The 12968-nt window shown below is 41.2% G+C and overlaps 1 protein-coding gene across 1 annotated transcript in view; it reads left to right on the top strand.

The window, feature by feature from the left end:
• Positions 1–12409, top strand: part of LOC146612634 (pleckstrin homology domain-containing family G member 3-like) — a 32908-nt gene extending 20499 nt beyond the window's left edge. The window contains exons 4-19 of the mRNA XM_085379223.1: positions 1125–1225; positions 2711–2780; positions 2873–2919; positions 3206–3356; positions 3602–3733; positions 4662–4844; positions 5116–5208; positions 5321–5407; positions 5503–5533; positions 5666–5767; positions 5886–5918; positions 6718–6728; positions 7076–7450; positions 8187–8285; positions 9555–10998; positions 11110–12409. Coding sequence (XP_085235349.1) covers positions 1125–1225; positions 2711–2780; positions 2873–2919; positions 3206–3356; positions 3602–3733; positions 4662–4844; positions 5116–5208; positions 5321–5407; positions 5503–5533; positions 5666–5767; positions 5886–5918; positions 6718–6728; positions 7076–7450; positions 8187–8285; positions 9555–10998; positions 11110–11759 — 3609 coding nt within the window. The 3' untranslated portion in view covers positions 11760–12409. The remainder of the gene's footprint in view (positions 1–1124; positions 1226–2710; positions 2781–2872; positions 2920–3205; positions 3357–3601; positions 3734–4661; positions 4845–5115; positions 5209–5320; positions 5408–5502; positions 5534–5665; positions 5768–5885; positions 5919–6717; positions 6729–7075; positions 7451–8186; positions 8286–9554; positions 10999–11109) is intronic.
• The last annotated feature ends 559 nt before the right edge of the window (positions 12410–12968 follow it).

Genomic DNA, 12968 nt, shown 5'->3' with positions numbered 1-12968 from the left:
TTGCCTGCAGGTGAAGCTATGGGGGAGGCGGAGTTGTGTTCAGTGAAGGAGAGGCGAGGCCGAGTAACGTTGCGTAGAGACAAAAGTGGACGAAAGAGAGGCAAACCTGCGGCTCCACAAGTATAATTATAACGTAACATAGACTATATCGATATAAACGATATTGTCACATCTTATATCTCGTATGAAAATATATCGATATTTTTAAAAAACTCGATATATCGCCCACCCCTAGTAGGCGTCCCTGTTCTATTAGCGAGAAAAAGCAACTTCTAGCACTATAAGCTACAGATGGCATTCACTAAATTAAATCTCACAGCACTCTGTCGGCTCGGAGTGAGCATTGCTATTGCAGCACAGGAATTCTCCATCAGTGGTGTGCAGCAGTTCATTCAGTAGTGTGATGTGATGACTGTTCTCCTAATCTGTGCCGTCCAGCAAGCCTGCTAAGTATGTCTGTATTTACACCACATCATCAGCGAGGCTTTGCCGTGTGCGCACAAGCTCTTTACTGGTATGCTCCGTATTTAGTAAATGCTTATGTCTGTGTTTGACTATCGTTAATTTTCCCCTTCGCCTGTTTTGAGTTGTTTTCTTTCCACACGAGTGTGTAATTGACAGAAAAAAAGGGTAATCAGCCAGATGTTGGCATGTTTGGCTTTAGTACTTTTTGATATTTTTAACTAGTTTGAATACTTTTTATGTCCAGAGGGAACAGGCTGTACTGATGTTTCTAGAATGGGTACTGCAGAGCTTCTTTCAGAGTCACGTTGCTCCCTGGTCCACAGAACAAGTCCTTAAAAGGATCCTTGAACTGTCTCATAACTGATTTATGAAATAATAATCCTGCTTCTGTAGCTCAGGAAGATCTGACACCCCACTTGTCTTTTTACACACATTAGAAGAAATGTTATAGCCCTAAAACTGCAGCAATCAGCTGCACTAAACAAATGTCATCATCACTCAGTGCAGAGGATGTGAGAAGGCAATGAGAGGAAAATGTATATGCATGTTCCCTCTGCTGGCAGGAATTTGGAAGTGCATGTCTCTTTCTTAACCATAAACATGTAACCACATTTTAAGGAGTTTTCAGATATAACTTCCCCTCTTTACTGTTTTTTCAGGATTACTTGGCTCACATTATCGATATAGGCAACCTTCCCATACGGCCAGAACAAGTGTGTGCTCTTTTTGGAAACATAGAGGACATCTACGAGTTCAACAGGTACATATAACAAGTCTGTTTTGGGTATTTTTATGCAGTCATTTTGTGCAAGGAATGTTTTGTACACTTTCATTATGCTATTGGATAATGGAGCATTTCATGAAAGTTAAAAATGGCTGACCCTTGATGAATTTTTCTTCACATGCTGCTTATATTTTATTGAGTCATTCAAACCGGATGCAGGGAAAACAAAGGAACAGCTCGCACAGCAGTAAAGACCCGACTGCAAATATCCGAAAGCGGCGGAAATAGAGGTGCAGCTGGCTTTACATTTCGACATCTTATGTCAGCAAGTGTTCGCTGCTGACCGCGCTTGCCTGCCAAAACACACATTAACATTGCTCTCTCCTCTCATGGTGAGGAGCCTCCCTGGTAATGCCAAAGCTATTATAAAGAAGGCTGCAGTAGTTATTACATCTTAATCAGTCTAATTTTACAGATTTGTAATTGATGTTGTGCCATTGTATCGAGGCCTGACTTGCACTGCATTGTGAGGGCTTTGCTTTCGCAATATATAAACAGTGATATTAACTTTAATCATATAAATCCTTATATCAGCTTTAGCACTAGTGCCATATGTTTATGTGCAAAAGGGGGAAACCAGCTTTTATTTTTCTGGATGAACGATATACAGAAATTCTGCTTACTTTGGATGCTGTACTGCACATACTGTAAAAAAGAAACCCGACTCTAACGGTTATTTACTTTGCTGTAGTCCAGTCTCTTGCTTAGCTTTACAATATTCTGAAAGTCATAAACTCTTATTTGACATTGGGAGTTTCTGATAAACAGTCTTTATTTCATCCAAGAATCTGTACTTCTTTGGGGCACTTAACATTCTCTAAATATTGTTAACCAAGCAATCATGTGGTATGAACAAATATTGACACTGTGCACATAATAAATCGTAACACTTTTCTCATTGAACCAAGAACACGCTGGCACGTTCCTTTGAAGTCAGTTTCAGTCAAAGATTTGCGGCACTTGAAAATGCGTTGTGCTGCGTGCATTAAAAATAGTTCATGCTTGACTTGTGATGATTAGTGATGACTTTTTTTCCCAACAGTTTTCCATTGTAATTGAACATTGAAGTACATTTTCAGCACTAGAGAAATGAGTCATACTGCAGTAAAGCGCCTGTATTTCTTTATTTTATTTCATTTTTTTACTGAGTTGGTGTTACAGCTTGTAAAAGTTACAACTACAACTCAGGGTTTGTTTTGTGACCTGAATAAAACACATTTTTGATTGGACTGGTGTTATGTTCTCAATCCAGATATGTATACACTCACCTGTTTAACAGTGTATGGCTCCCTCTACTGGTATTTTTTCCCCTCTAAGAAAGATCAAAAACTCCTTGAGGTTCATGTCATTATGTATTAAGTTCTTGCTGGTTACCTATTCCTTAATAGTTGTTAATTAATACGGTTTCAGTGTTCCCGATTGACACTCATCTATCACATATTGTTGCTTCCTGCATTTCAGTGAGTTGCTGGAGTCTTTGGACATGTGTGAAAATGATCCCGTGGCTATCGCTCAGTGTTTTGTAAATAAGGTAAGCACAACAATCTTGCACTAATTAAAGCGATATCAGCTCCCCAAGCAATGCACATAAGTAATATTTACGACTGGTCTGTGTTTCACCAGAGCGAATACTTTGAAATCTACACCCAGTATTGCACCAACTATCCCAAGTGAGTAACTAAGACGAGATGTTCTTCTCATATATTAAATTTTTTTTATTTTCCTGTTTTGGTGTGGAATGCTTTAAGGGAATCTCATTTGAACTAAAAGGTTAAGTAAATAAGTATCTGTTGCCTCATAAAGCGTGCTGTTTGCTATCATGTAACCACATGAATCTGTGGATGTTTAAACTGCAGCTTGGCTTGTTGGCAAAAACGCTCACAAAGCAGTAATTCTAGTTTTTGATATAACAAGCTTTAATGGTATTGATGGATGTCGCTCTTTGCCGTCCAACAGCTCAGTGGCAGCACTGACCGACTGCATGAGGAGTAAAACTTTGGCCAAGTTTTTCAGGGATCGACAGGCCGCTCTGAAGCGCTCCCTTCCTTTGGGCTCTTACCTCCTAAAGCCAGTTCAGAGGATACTGAAATATCACCTGCTGCTTCAGGTACAGAATCTCCTCAAGCGTCATTTTGGTTGACTAAAATGTTTCTTCAGTAAATTGTCTGATTTATGATTAAATAATTAAAAAACAAAAAACAAACTGTAAACAAATGTTTCTTGACCTCTTTCTTCAATTTTATATTACTTATTAATCTAGGTACAAAAAATGTTTAGGTATGAATGTACTGTAACTTGACCAAACCTCAACAGAAATTTATTTCTTTTTAATATTTTTGATCACTGCTAAAGGAAATTGCAAAGCACTTTGACCCAGACGAGGAGGGCTACGAGGTCATTCAGGAGGCCATAGACACCATGACAGGGGTTGCTTGGTACATCAACGATATGAAGAGGAAGCACGAACACGCTGTCAGAGTGCAGGTCAGATGAGATTCCTTTAAAATACTTGTGAAGAGTTTGATTTATGTCATTGCCATGTGGAATAAACGGTACAGGTTCAGTGAAGGTGCTTTTAAAATGTAATGATTCTGTAACTCTTCTTATTCGTTTATCAATTCATTTCATATATTTGCTTTTCTCAACAAGGCTGCCTCCTGTGACTTCCATCTCTTGCATGAGCGATTTTTTTTTTTTTGAGCGCCAGTGTTCAAAGTATCTCCCACGGCACATCCTTCTGATTTCAACTTGAATACTTTTCTCATGTTGTTTTTAATTTAAAGTGACAATAGCTTTTAATGATTTCCTTGGTTTAAGGTATGAGAAATAATGGATCTTTTGGACACAGAATCCTAGTTCATATTCACTGTACCTATCCTGGCGTGGTTTTCTGACAAGATTGTTTTATTTTATTACAAGACATCAAGGTTGCCTCCACCTTAATTGGATTAGAAAATGCATGGCTATTTTTCTCACCACAGGGATTTTCAAAAATGCCTTCTACTGTGAGAACAGTTCAGTAAGATAAGAGGAGTACTAAGTCTGTAAGAGGAACTTTGACAGTTCACTGTCATCTTGCTTTTTGTTTTAAATCTGTTCGCAGACAGTCCACCAAGAGGCATTTGAATAATCAGGTGCAGCTCAGTGCTTGCACAGTTTTAGGAGGCTAACTCAGAAGACCACCTATCAGTCATTTAGATGGAGATGAAACTGTATTAATCCCTGTATTGTCCCAGTGGACACACATCACCTGTAGTCAGTTCACTCTGTGTTTCCATTGTACAGGTGTTGTATGAGGACTAAAAATAACAGCCAGCTCCATACATACGGTACATATATATATATATATATATATATATATATATATATATACATACACTTAAAGGGTGTGTACTAACATGTTGATCTTCAGGAGATCCAGTCTCTTCTGATCAACTGGAAGGGGCCTGACCTGACCACCTACGGAGAGCTTGTGCTAGAGGGCACCTTTCATGTGCTAAGGGCGAAGAACACCCGCACTCTCTTCCTCTTTGAAAAGATGCTCCTTATTACCAAAAAAAGAGGAGAACACTATGTCTACAAGATCCATATCTTGGTACGTTTTTGTTATATTATTTGAACAAAGTTAAACACTTTGAAAATGGGGGGGAAAGGTGAGTTTTGTCTGGTGGAGTTGAAAATAACCAATTTATCTGCTGCAATATTTAATATGAGCACTCCTGTTTGTAACAAAATATATATGCCTGGAAATGAGCATAACTCATGTCCACTTTAATTAGATTTTTTTTAATTAGAAAGCAAATTAAGAGATAATGAAGTACACTTGGTGTAGCCCTTCTCTTCATTACTGCATTCTGTGGTTCCAGTGCTCCACCCTAATGCTACTTGACAGTGCCAAGGATCCCCTGCTCTTCAGTGTTATCCACTTCAAGCGTCCCAAGCAGCCTCACACAGTGCAGGTAAATGAAAATAGAATCATTATATAGATGGAGAGAAAGAGATGCATGGATGGATTGTATCTGGTGCATCTTTATTAATGTAAATGACTAAAGCAAGTGCTTGTTGATCCAGGCCAAGACTGTAGAAGAGAAGCGTCTCTGGGCCCATCACATCAAGAGGCTCATACTTGAAAATCACAGCACCATCGTTCCACAAAGGGTAAACAACATCATCCCTCACACTGATTTTTTTTTTTTTTCCTTTTCCTTATGAAGAGGCAGCTTTTCCTGAAACATGCTGCCTTCTTTTTACAGGCAAAAGAAGCCATTCTGGATAATTCAAACTGTAAGTGTTACAATTAAAGTAACCAATATGGACAGGGTGTGTTTTCAGTAGTTTAATATACAAAAAAGACATCTGTGTGGAGAAGATTGTTGTAGTAATCGGAGTATAATAGCATATCCTTCTGCTGCTCAGATCTGGGGAAGTACCAGTATAGCCCTGAGAAGCTGAAGAAGGTGGAGTCCTGCCAGCCTGATGACTTCCATCTCGAAGGAAGAAATGGGAGAAGGAGATCAGGTATAAGAACCGATTTTAAATCTGAATACAAAACCTTTGGTCTTTGTGTAGTTTTTGTGATCATTAAACCACCAGCTAGACTCTTAGTAAGCTCTCCCATTTTTAATCCTCTTTTTAGAGCCAGCCAAACAAATCAGAAGAAGCACAAAAGGTTGGTGTGTGTGTGTGTGTGTGTGTGTGTGTGTGTGTGTGTGTTAAATTGCTGGATGCTGAGTAAGATTTAGGTGCAAAAGGTGCAGATTCATTACCAGTGTTGAGAGTTTCATCCATATTCTGCCTCTTCATTGGTCCAGCAGCCCCACGGCCCCCTACCATGATTATTTTGTGTCTCCATTGCACTTCTGCTTTGTTCTCTTTCAAAGACACCTGGAAAACACATCAAAGACGCACATTCACTCCCACCCCCACTCCACCTCACTATAATCCATTTAATTATATGCCACATTGGTCAGAGGCTTTGTTATACACAGACTCTTTTCAGTAGTCAGATTCGGCCCAGCCCTTAGATCTGTGCATCTTCACAGATTCTGACTGACCATTTCCAAAGAGAAATTCTCCCTATTCTTGTTCTCCTTTGCTCCCAGACCTGATCTGTTTTTGAACCAGTGTAATGAAAAAGCAATTTTCATGTCAACCTTCTCATCAGGGTGAGGGAGGAGGTCATCACGTACTGGTTAATTGCATCATGTCCGGCTTTACAGTCTGAGAACAAGATGCTGCTTATCAGTATTTATCTAATCACAGGGCCTCCCTTAAGTCCGGGCCAGTCTAACAGCTACCTCACTCAGTTCCCATTTGTGAAGACAGAAATTGTCCTGATTATACAAGATGTACGTGGTATTCAGGTCATTTTGGCTCATAATGTTGGACTGGCATATACTTTTTTCATTGTCGTTAACATTCTCATTTGTTCATCTCTCGGCTCCTCTGTGGTTTTGTTCTCCACGCAGCTGTTTTGAAGGTGAGTGTCTGAAATCCAAATGCAGTCATTTAATAAGCCTTTTCTGTCTGTTGTAGCAAAGTTGTTTATTTAGGTCACTGGGCTGTGGTGAGATGTGGTTTAATCTGTTTTTGAGTCAGCAGTTCAAACTTTGTTCTAACTGAAAAAGAAAATCAAATAAAAATGAGATTTCTAATCTTCACAAAACGTACTTAACCTAGATTTGAAAAACATAAATAAATCACATCTCACCTAAAGCTAAAGCTGCTTTATGGTAATTTCATCCCATTTACAGCTTTGCAATCACAGCATTGCTCTAGCACTGGCCTTGCAATAACAAACCACATGTCCATGCCTTCACGCTACAGCACGCAGACAGTGAGGGGGCACTGCTGGGGGCTAGATGCTCCCTTCAGCCGGCCACTAGTGTCAGTACGCTGACCTCCAGTCTAGGGGAACCCCAGGCTGAGCGCCCGTGTGTGGAGGATCTAATGCTGAGAAGAGACTCTCTGGAGGAGCTAAGTCCTACTGACAGGGACCCGAAACAGGGCTATTTACCCAGTGAGGGGGGGCTGGAGCCAGAGAAGGCTGTGGAGGAGCAGGATGTGGAAGATGGGGAGAGCTACAAGGAAGATATACTGATGGGAGACGACCAGGTAGCCGACTTTGCCAGCTCAGTGCTCGCAGCCATCTCCTGCTGGCACTATAGAGCCAGGTCTTTGCTTTCTACTCACTTCACAACGGTGAGGGTTTCAGCCACCCACGGGTTTCCCATTTCCTGCTCCATTCCACCAGCTTACCAATATTCACTGCCACTCATTCTCCCACGCTGGCTCTCATCCCTATCACTTTTTTTTCCTTCCTTCATAAATGGAACTAACACCTGCTACCAATTGCACTGTCCACACTGAATGCATTGGGTTAAATTTTTGCTATCAAAGAACATCAACTGAAATCCTGTCAGTCGGATCATAAAGAACAATTTGAGGACTTGGGTGAAACCTAAGTCATACCTTGTGCATGTCTTTGCCTGTGTGTGTTTTGTTTTTTTGCTTTAGACTTTTGTGTCCTCTCACTGTGCATGCACTCCTGTTTTATCATTTCCTCCTCTTGCTACAAGGTGCTGGATTTCATGATGAATGTTAAAGCGAATGATGTTGAGAGCATGCTTACATTTGCATTTGAACCACTGAGTCAGTGTGCTCTGTTTAAATGTTGTTTGACTTCAAAGGTTAATGTAGCCATCTGATTAAACGAACATTATACGAGCAAGCGCTTTGCCCTTTGATAATCATATTTTCTAATCATATTTCCCCTTTGAACTTTCATAATTAGAAAGCCTTTGTTAAAGTTAATTGTTGTAGCAACATTGTTCCCAAATGTGACAGTGCACATCATTTCAATAGGAATAAGGGCTTCATTCATTTCATTTTTAAAAAAAGCAAAAGACAAGATTGATTCCATGTTTTGCCTTTTCAGGATGATCAGAACGAAGATATTGCTGAGCTGAAAACTCTGACAAGAGAGGAGGTGGAAAAACATGAGGCTGATGCTCTGAAAGAAACTTGCAGCTTGCAGGTAATTGATAAAGCCCAGTATACGGTTTATACACATCTATTAAACCCGATTTCCATACATGTCTCTGAGGCCACACGTAATGTGTATTAGGTCTATTAAAAAGTATCCATCTGTCCTCATTTTGATAAGCTTATTTTAGCCATTGTATATTTTGAATGAGGCTCTCAGTCTATTATCTGTTATTGTTATATCTCTGTGAATGAGAGCGAGCGTATTTAATAATACATTACACAAATAACCTGGTTTCCTATTTAATAGCTGCCCTCTGCCGTCAACATAGTCTCTATGCTACATGTAAATTATGCCTGGAGTCATATTAATGCCATATGTAGCCCCGGTAGTTAAAATTCCTCACACGTACTGTTGTGCTATGGTAGGCACTCTCACTGAGAAAGGCAACATTGGATTTAGATGCCGGTTACAGTTCAAGCCTGATTCTCATAATTGGTAACTTTGCGGGGGGGGGGGGAAGGTTTCTTCAGCCAAGCAGAGTGCAGGTTATTATTCTTCCTAACCTTATCTGCACCACACAGCTCCAAGCTGCACCTCTTGCAATTGCAGACACTCCAAAAGAGCAGGCAGCACCTGGAAATAAATTCATATTAATGCCAGGCTGGGGTGACATCAGCAATATGAACACTAGTACAGCCGCAAACAATGTAATAGTGAACTCGCCAGGATCCAGTAAAGAGTCATTACAGACAGCTGCAAATGGCCTTTGCAGTTTTTAACTACACTTGGATTTTTGTACAGACATGGATCCCTGTGATACATCTCAGCTGAGCCTAATGAGGTCATTTACAGTACAGTGCAAAAGTCTTGAGTCGCCCTGATTTATATTTTGCTTCCAAGGAGGCAGACATTCTTCTAATTGTTTTAAAGGCTTTCTGAAGTCTTTCTTTGGACATTGGCTGCTTTTTCATTTATTTTCAGTCGATTCTTTGTACATGACCATTTTCAAAGGAGTCTATTGGATTTTTTTTCTCCGTTGTTTAACCACTTAAAACTGGAAAAATGATAAGAAAGATGTGACATTTTTGCCATATACTATATTTCCACGTATATTTGCACGTTTCAATAAACTGCTGCACCCGTTTTCCATTTTCCTAGCAAAATATAAAGAGACCTTTTGCACAGCGCTGTACATGCATCATAAGTTGTTTATGCATTCAACTATTAAGATTACTGTAAATAGCACCATTAAGCTTAGATTGTTTGTTATTAGAAAGTGTCATTTTACTGTAAAACAAAACTTGTGTCATGTTTCAGGTCAGTATGCAGGAGCCGTGCAATCTAGACTGTCTTCCTCAAGTAAATGAGAGCAATCAGCTGGAAGAGGATCGCTTCCAGTGCCCTGAGTCTCCTGTGACCCCCTCAGAACAAGAAACGGAGACCTCAGGACCTCAGGATAGCTCAAGGGAAACTGGAGAGGAAGAAGAAGGAGAGAGTGATTCCTCTGGTCTTCAAGTGGAGGAGGCGAGTGTACTGACCAATGGAGAGCTCTCAGAAGAGGAAGAGGAGGAAATTTCGGGTAACGAAAGCATCCTACCTTCCTCTGTGCTAGACCAGGCGAGTGTGATAGCTGGACACTTCAGGGGCAGCCTATCTAGACGGAGCAGTGTAATGTCAGAGGACATGGGTTCACTTGTCTGCCCCTCAGAGTCCGTGGATGATGATGCCGTCCACAGCCCTTCAGCTTGCATGGATTTTGAGAAACAGACCCAAATGCTGCTCAGCTCCTCAGCAGAGCTGAAAACTAGCTCAGAGGCTAATCGGTCAGTTCCTGTGCGTGAACTTGGGCTGAATGAAGGGGAACGCAGGTCTACGCTCTCCAAACAAGATCGCCTCCTCATCCACAAAATTCGACAGTACTACGAGCACGCTGAGCACCAAGATGCTAACTTCAGCATCAGGCGCAGGGAGAGTCTGTCTTATATTCCAGCAGGTCTGGTCAGGAACTTGAGCCAACAGCTTAATGATAATCCTGCTCCTCAGGAGAGGGCCGTCCCAGCTCTTAGGAAAGGGCTCTCTCAGAACAGGCCTACATCTTGGTCTGTGTTTGACCTTCCTGGATTACAAACAAGTCAAAACACTGGAAATTATCTACCACAGAGATCAGTCGAGGCCCAGGCTAGTTGTAACAGCATTTCAGACAATTCAGGCACAGAAGAGGAATTCAGGCCTTCATCAGAAATGCTCAAGGTTTGGCAAGACATGGAAAATGAGGGACAGAGCCAGGAAGCCCAGCAGGATGCACAGGAGAAAGTTAGTGAGTCATTATTAGAAGTGGCACACCACAGCTCTGATACTTCAGATGCTAAAACCGATAAGCAACCACCTCAGGTTCTAGACGAGTCTGAAATGAGCACCGCTTCCAATACCCTCTCCACGTTGTCACCTATCCCAACTTGCCAAGCAGTGGAAGGAGGATCTGGTCAGGGCTCCGAGACCCCGGTGTTTCAAGAGATCGGTAAAGACAACCAAGGTCAACTACCTAAGATCATTAGCTTCCGAACAAGCATGGATGACGACCAGATCCTTCAAGACATGGGAAAGATGAAGAACAAGGTGTTCCAGTTGGCTCGTCAGTACAGCCAGCGCATTAAAAATAACAAACCCGTTGTCTGGCAGAGGAGCCGAGAAACTGCAAACCAGGAAGCCTTCAGGGACATGCCTGCTGTCCACGAGGAGAAGCTGCAGCTTAGAAAAAGGGGTAAATAGGATGCAAATCATTGCTCTTTTTCTTTTAAAGTACCCTAGCACTTTGACTTGTGTGCAAAGAGACCTGAAAGGCATTCTTTGTCTGTTTTCTGTGTGTATGCAGGTAAACCAAGCCTAAGATTGCCCACGAATGTTTGCAGTCAAGCAGTTATCCCTGAACTCCATTCTCCAAGTCCAGTCCTGACTCCCAGCTCTGGAGCCAGCTCCCAGAGCACAATTACCTGCCCGCAGAGCCCGGAGATGGAGACCTTCCATTGGCCTGATGTTCAGGAGCTGCGCTCCAAATACTCGGATGCATCCCACTCCTCAAAAATAACCCATAGCTGCACAGTCCTGAGTGGGATGGACAGGTGTAATGGCTGTGAACATAAATACAGTAGCTCCTCAGATCTTCGTAGGTCTGTGACAGACCCTGACACACTTCGAAAGCAATCTGAAACCACACGCAGTGACGGCTCCGTAGTAGAAGACTGGCCCCCACACCAGAAACGCTCTCGACTCTATCCCCTGCTGTGCAGGTGGAAATCTTTGGACCATATGCCTGTGTCTTTACCCCTTCATGAAGTACAGAACCTTCAGGAACCTGCCAGGACCTGCCTTAAGGTCAGCCAAGCACAAGAAGGAGATAACCTCTGTCCAGAGGGCGTAGACAGTGCAGCAAAGTCTGATCTCCTGAGTTCAGGGAAGACCTCAGAGAGCAAACTTGTGAGAAGCTTACGAGAGAAATTCCAGAACTTAAGCACAAGTTCATGAACATGTGATTTATGTACCGTATATTTTTATTAGAATTTTGAAACATTATCTGACAAATATCTCATACTTGTCCCAACACCCATATTTCATGTTAATTCTCTTAAAAGAATGCAACTTTGTGACTGTGCAGTGTTTTTACTATCGGAGACACCCTGACATGATCGCAGCACGGTGTGACACCAGAGACATATTAATGGCTATTGTCTTCTTATAAAATATGAATTACAATATTTACACACTGGGTAAATGTCTGCACAAAGTCTATGTAGAAATGTGTATAAAATCTCCTGTATGAAATGGGAACTGGTTGTACTTTATTATATCCATGTTTTTGGTTCCCAATGTTAGTGATTCTCGCTACAGTCAGTATAGCAATATTTCTGTGTAACTGTCAGGGAAGCTCTGACTGATGTCAGCTCTGCTATTAGCACAGCCTGTGTCCAAATACCAAAGATTGCTGCCATTTTTTGTTACTTTTGTTTTTAGCAACTGATCCTAGCAGTCGTTTGCTTTGTCATTTACTGTAGCTGCTTCTAAAACGTGTGAAACATCACTGGAGCTTTAGCGTTCTCAGCAAGTTGTATATTTTCTTAAACGTTATTTATAAAACTGTATATTTGGGAAATTTTGGCCTCTTGTAAATACTAATAATGCACTGTTTCATACTCTGTTTCCCATATTTTGAATAAAAACAGAAATGTCTTTGTCAGTTATTGGTAAATGTGCGTTACTGCAGATCCATTCATACCGTGGCTGACGTGGCTTCAAAGACAGCCTTCTATTTACATCAAATAAAATTCATTTAAAGGAGAGTTGAGAGGATTTATTGTTGTGGTGTAAGGAAATGCTCTATTTCAAAAACAAAGAGCAACAGTTCTAAGCAAAAGATGATACCAATGCCATAAAGGAGGAGCTCTATGACAAAGTTTTGTCCTCAATATATGAGAACTGCTTTTAAATATCTCTAAAAAAATTATCATCATCAAATGGGAGGCCCACTCCTGTAAGGAGAGTATGCAAAGGGCCTCAGTTAGAAAAACAAATGGCTCATTTCCTGTTACTTTTCCATGTAGAGCACTGAGCTCGGTGTGACACCCAAACAACGAGGCAGTAATAGTTACTGTAACTATGTTTTAGAATAAGATCCGGGTGGAGCTGCCAGTAGCAACTATAATTGTTAATGTGGTCTCATGAGTCTGTTCATTTGTG

This window comes from Diplotaxodon limnothrissa, linkage group LG19 (genome assembly GCF_057381915.1).
Source record: "Diplotaxodon limnothrissa isolate DT_005_m linkage group LG19, D_limnothrissa_male_GT1.1, whole genome shotgun sequence".
In the NCBI taxonomy this organism is placed as follows: Eukaryota; Metazoa; Chordata; class Actinopteri; order Cichliformes; family Cichlidae; genus Diplotaxodon; species Diplotaxodon limnothrissa.
This window is presented reverse-complemented; position numbering and strand designations above follow the sequence as displayed.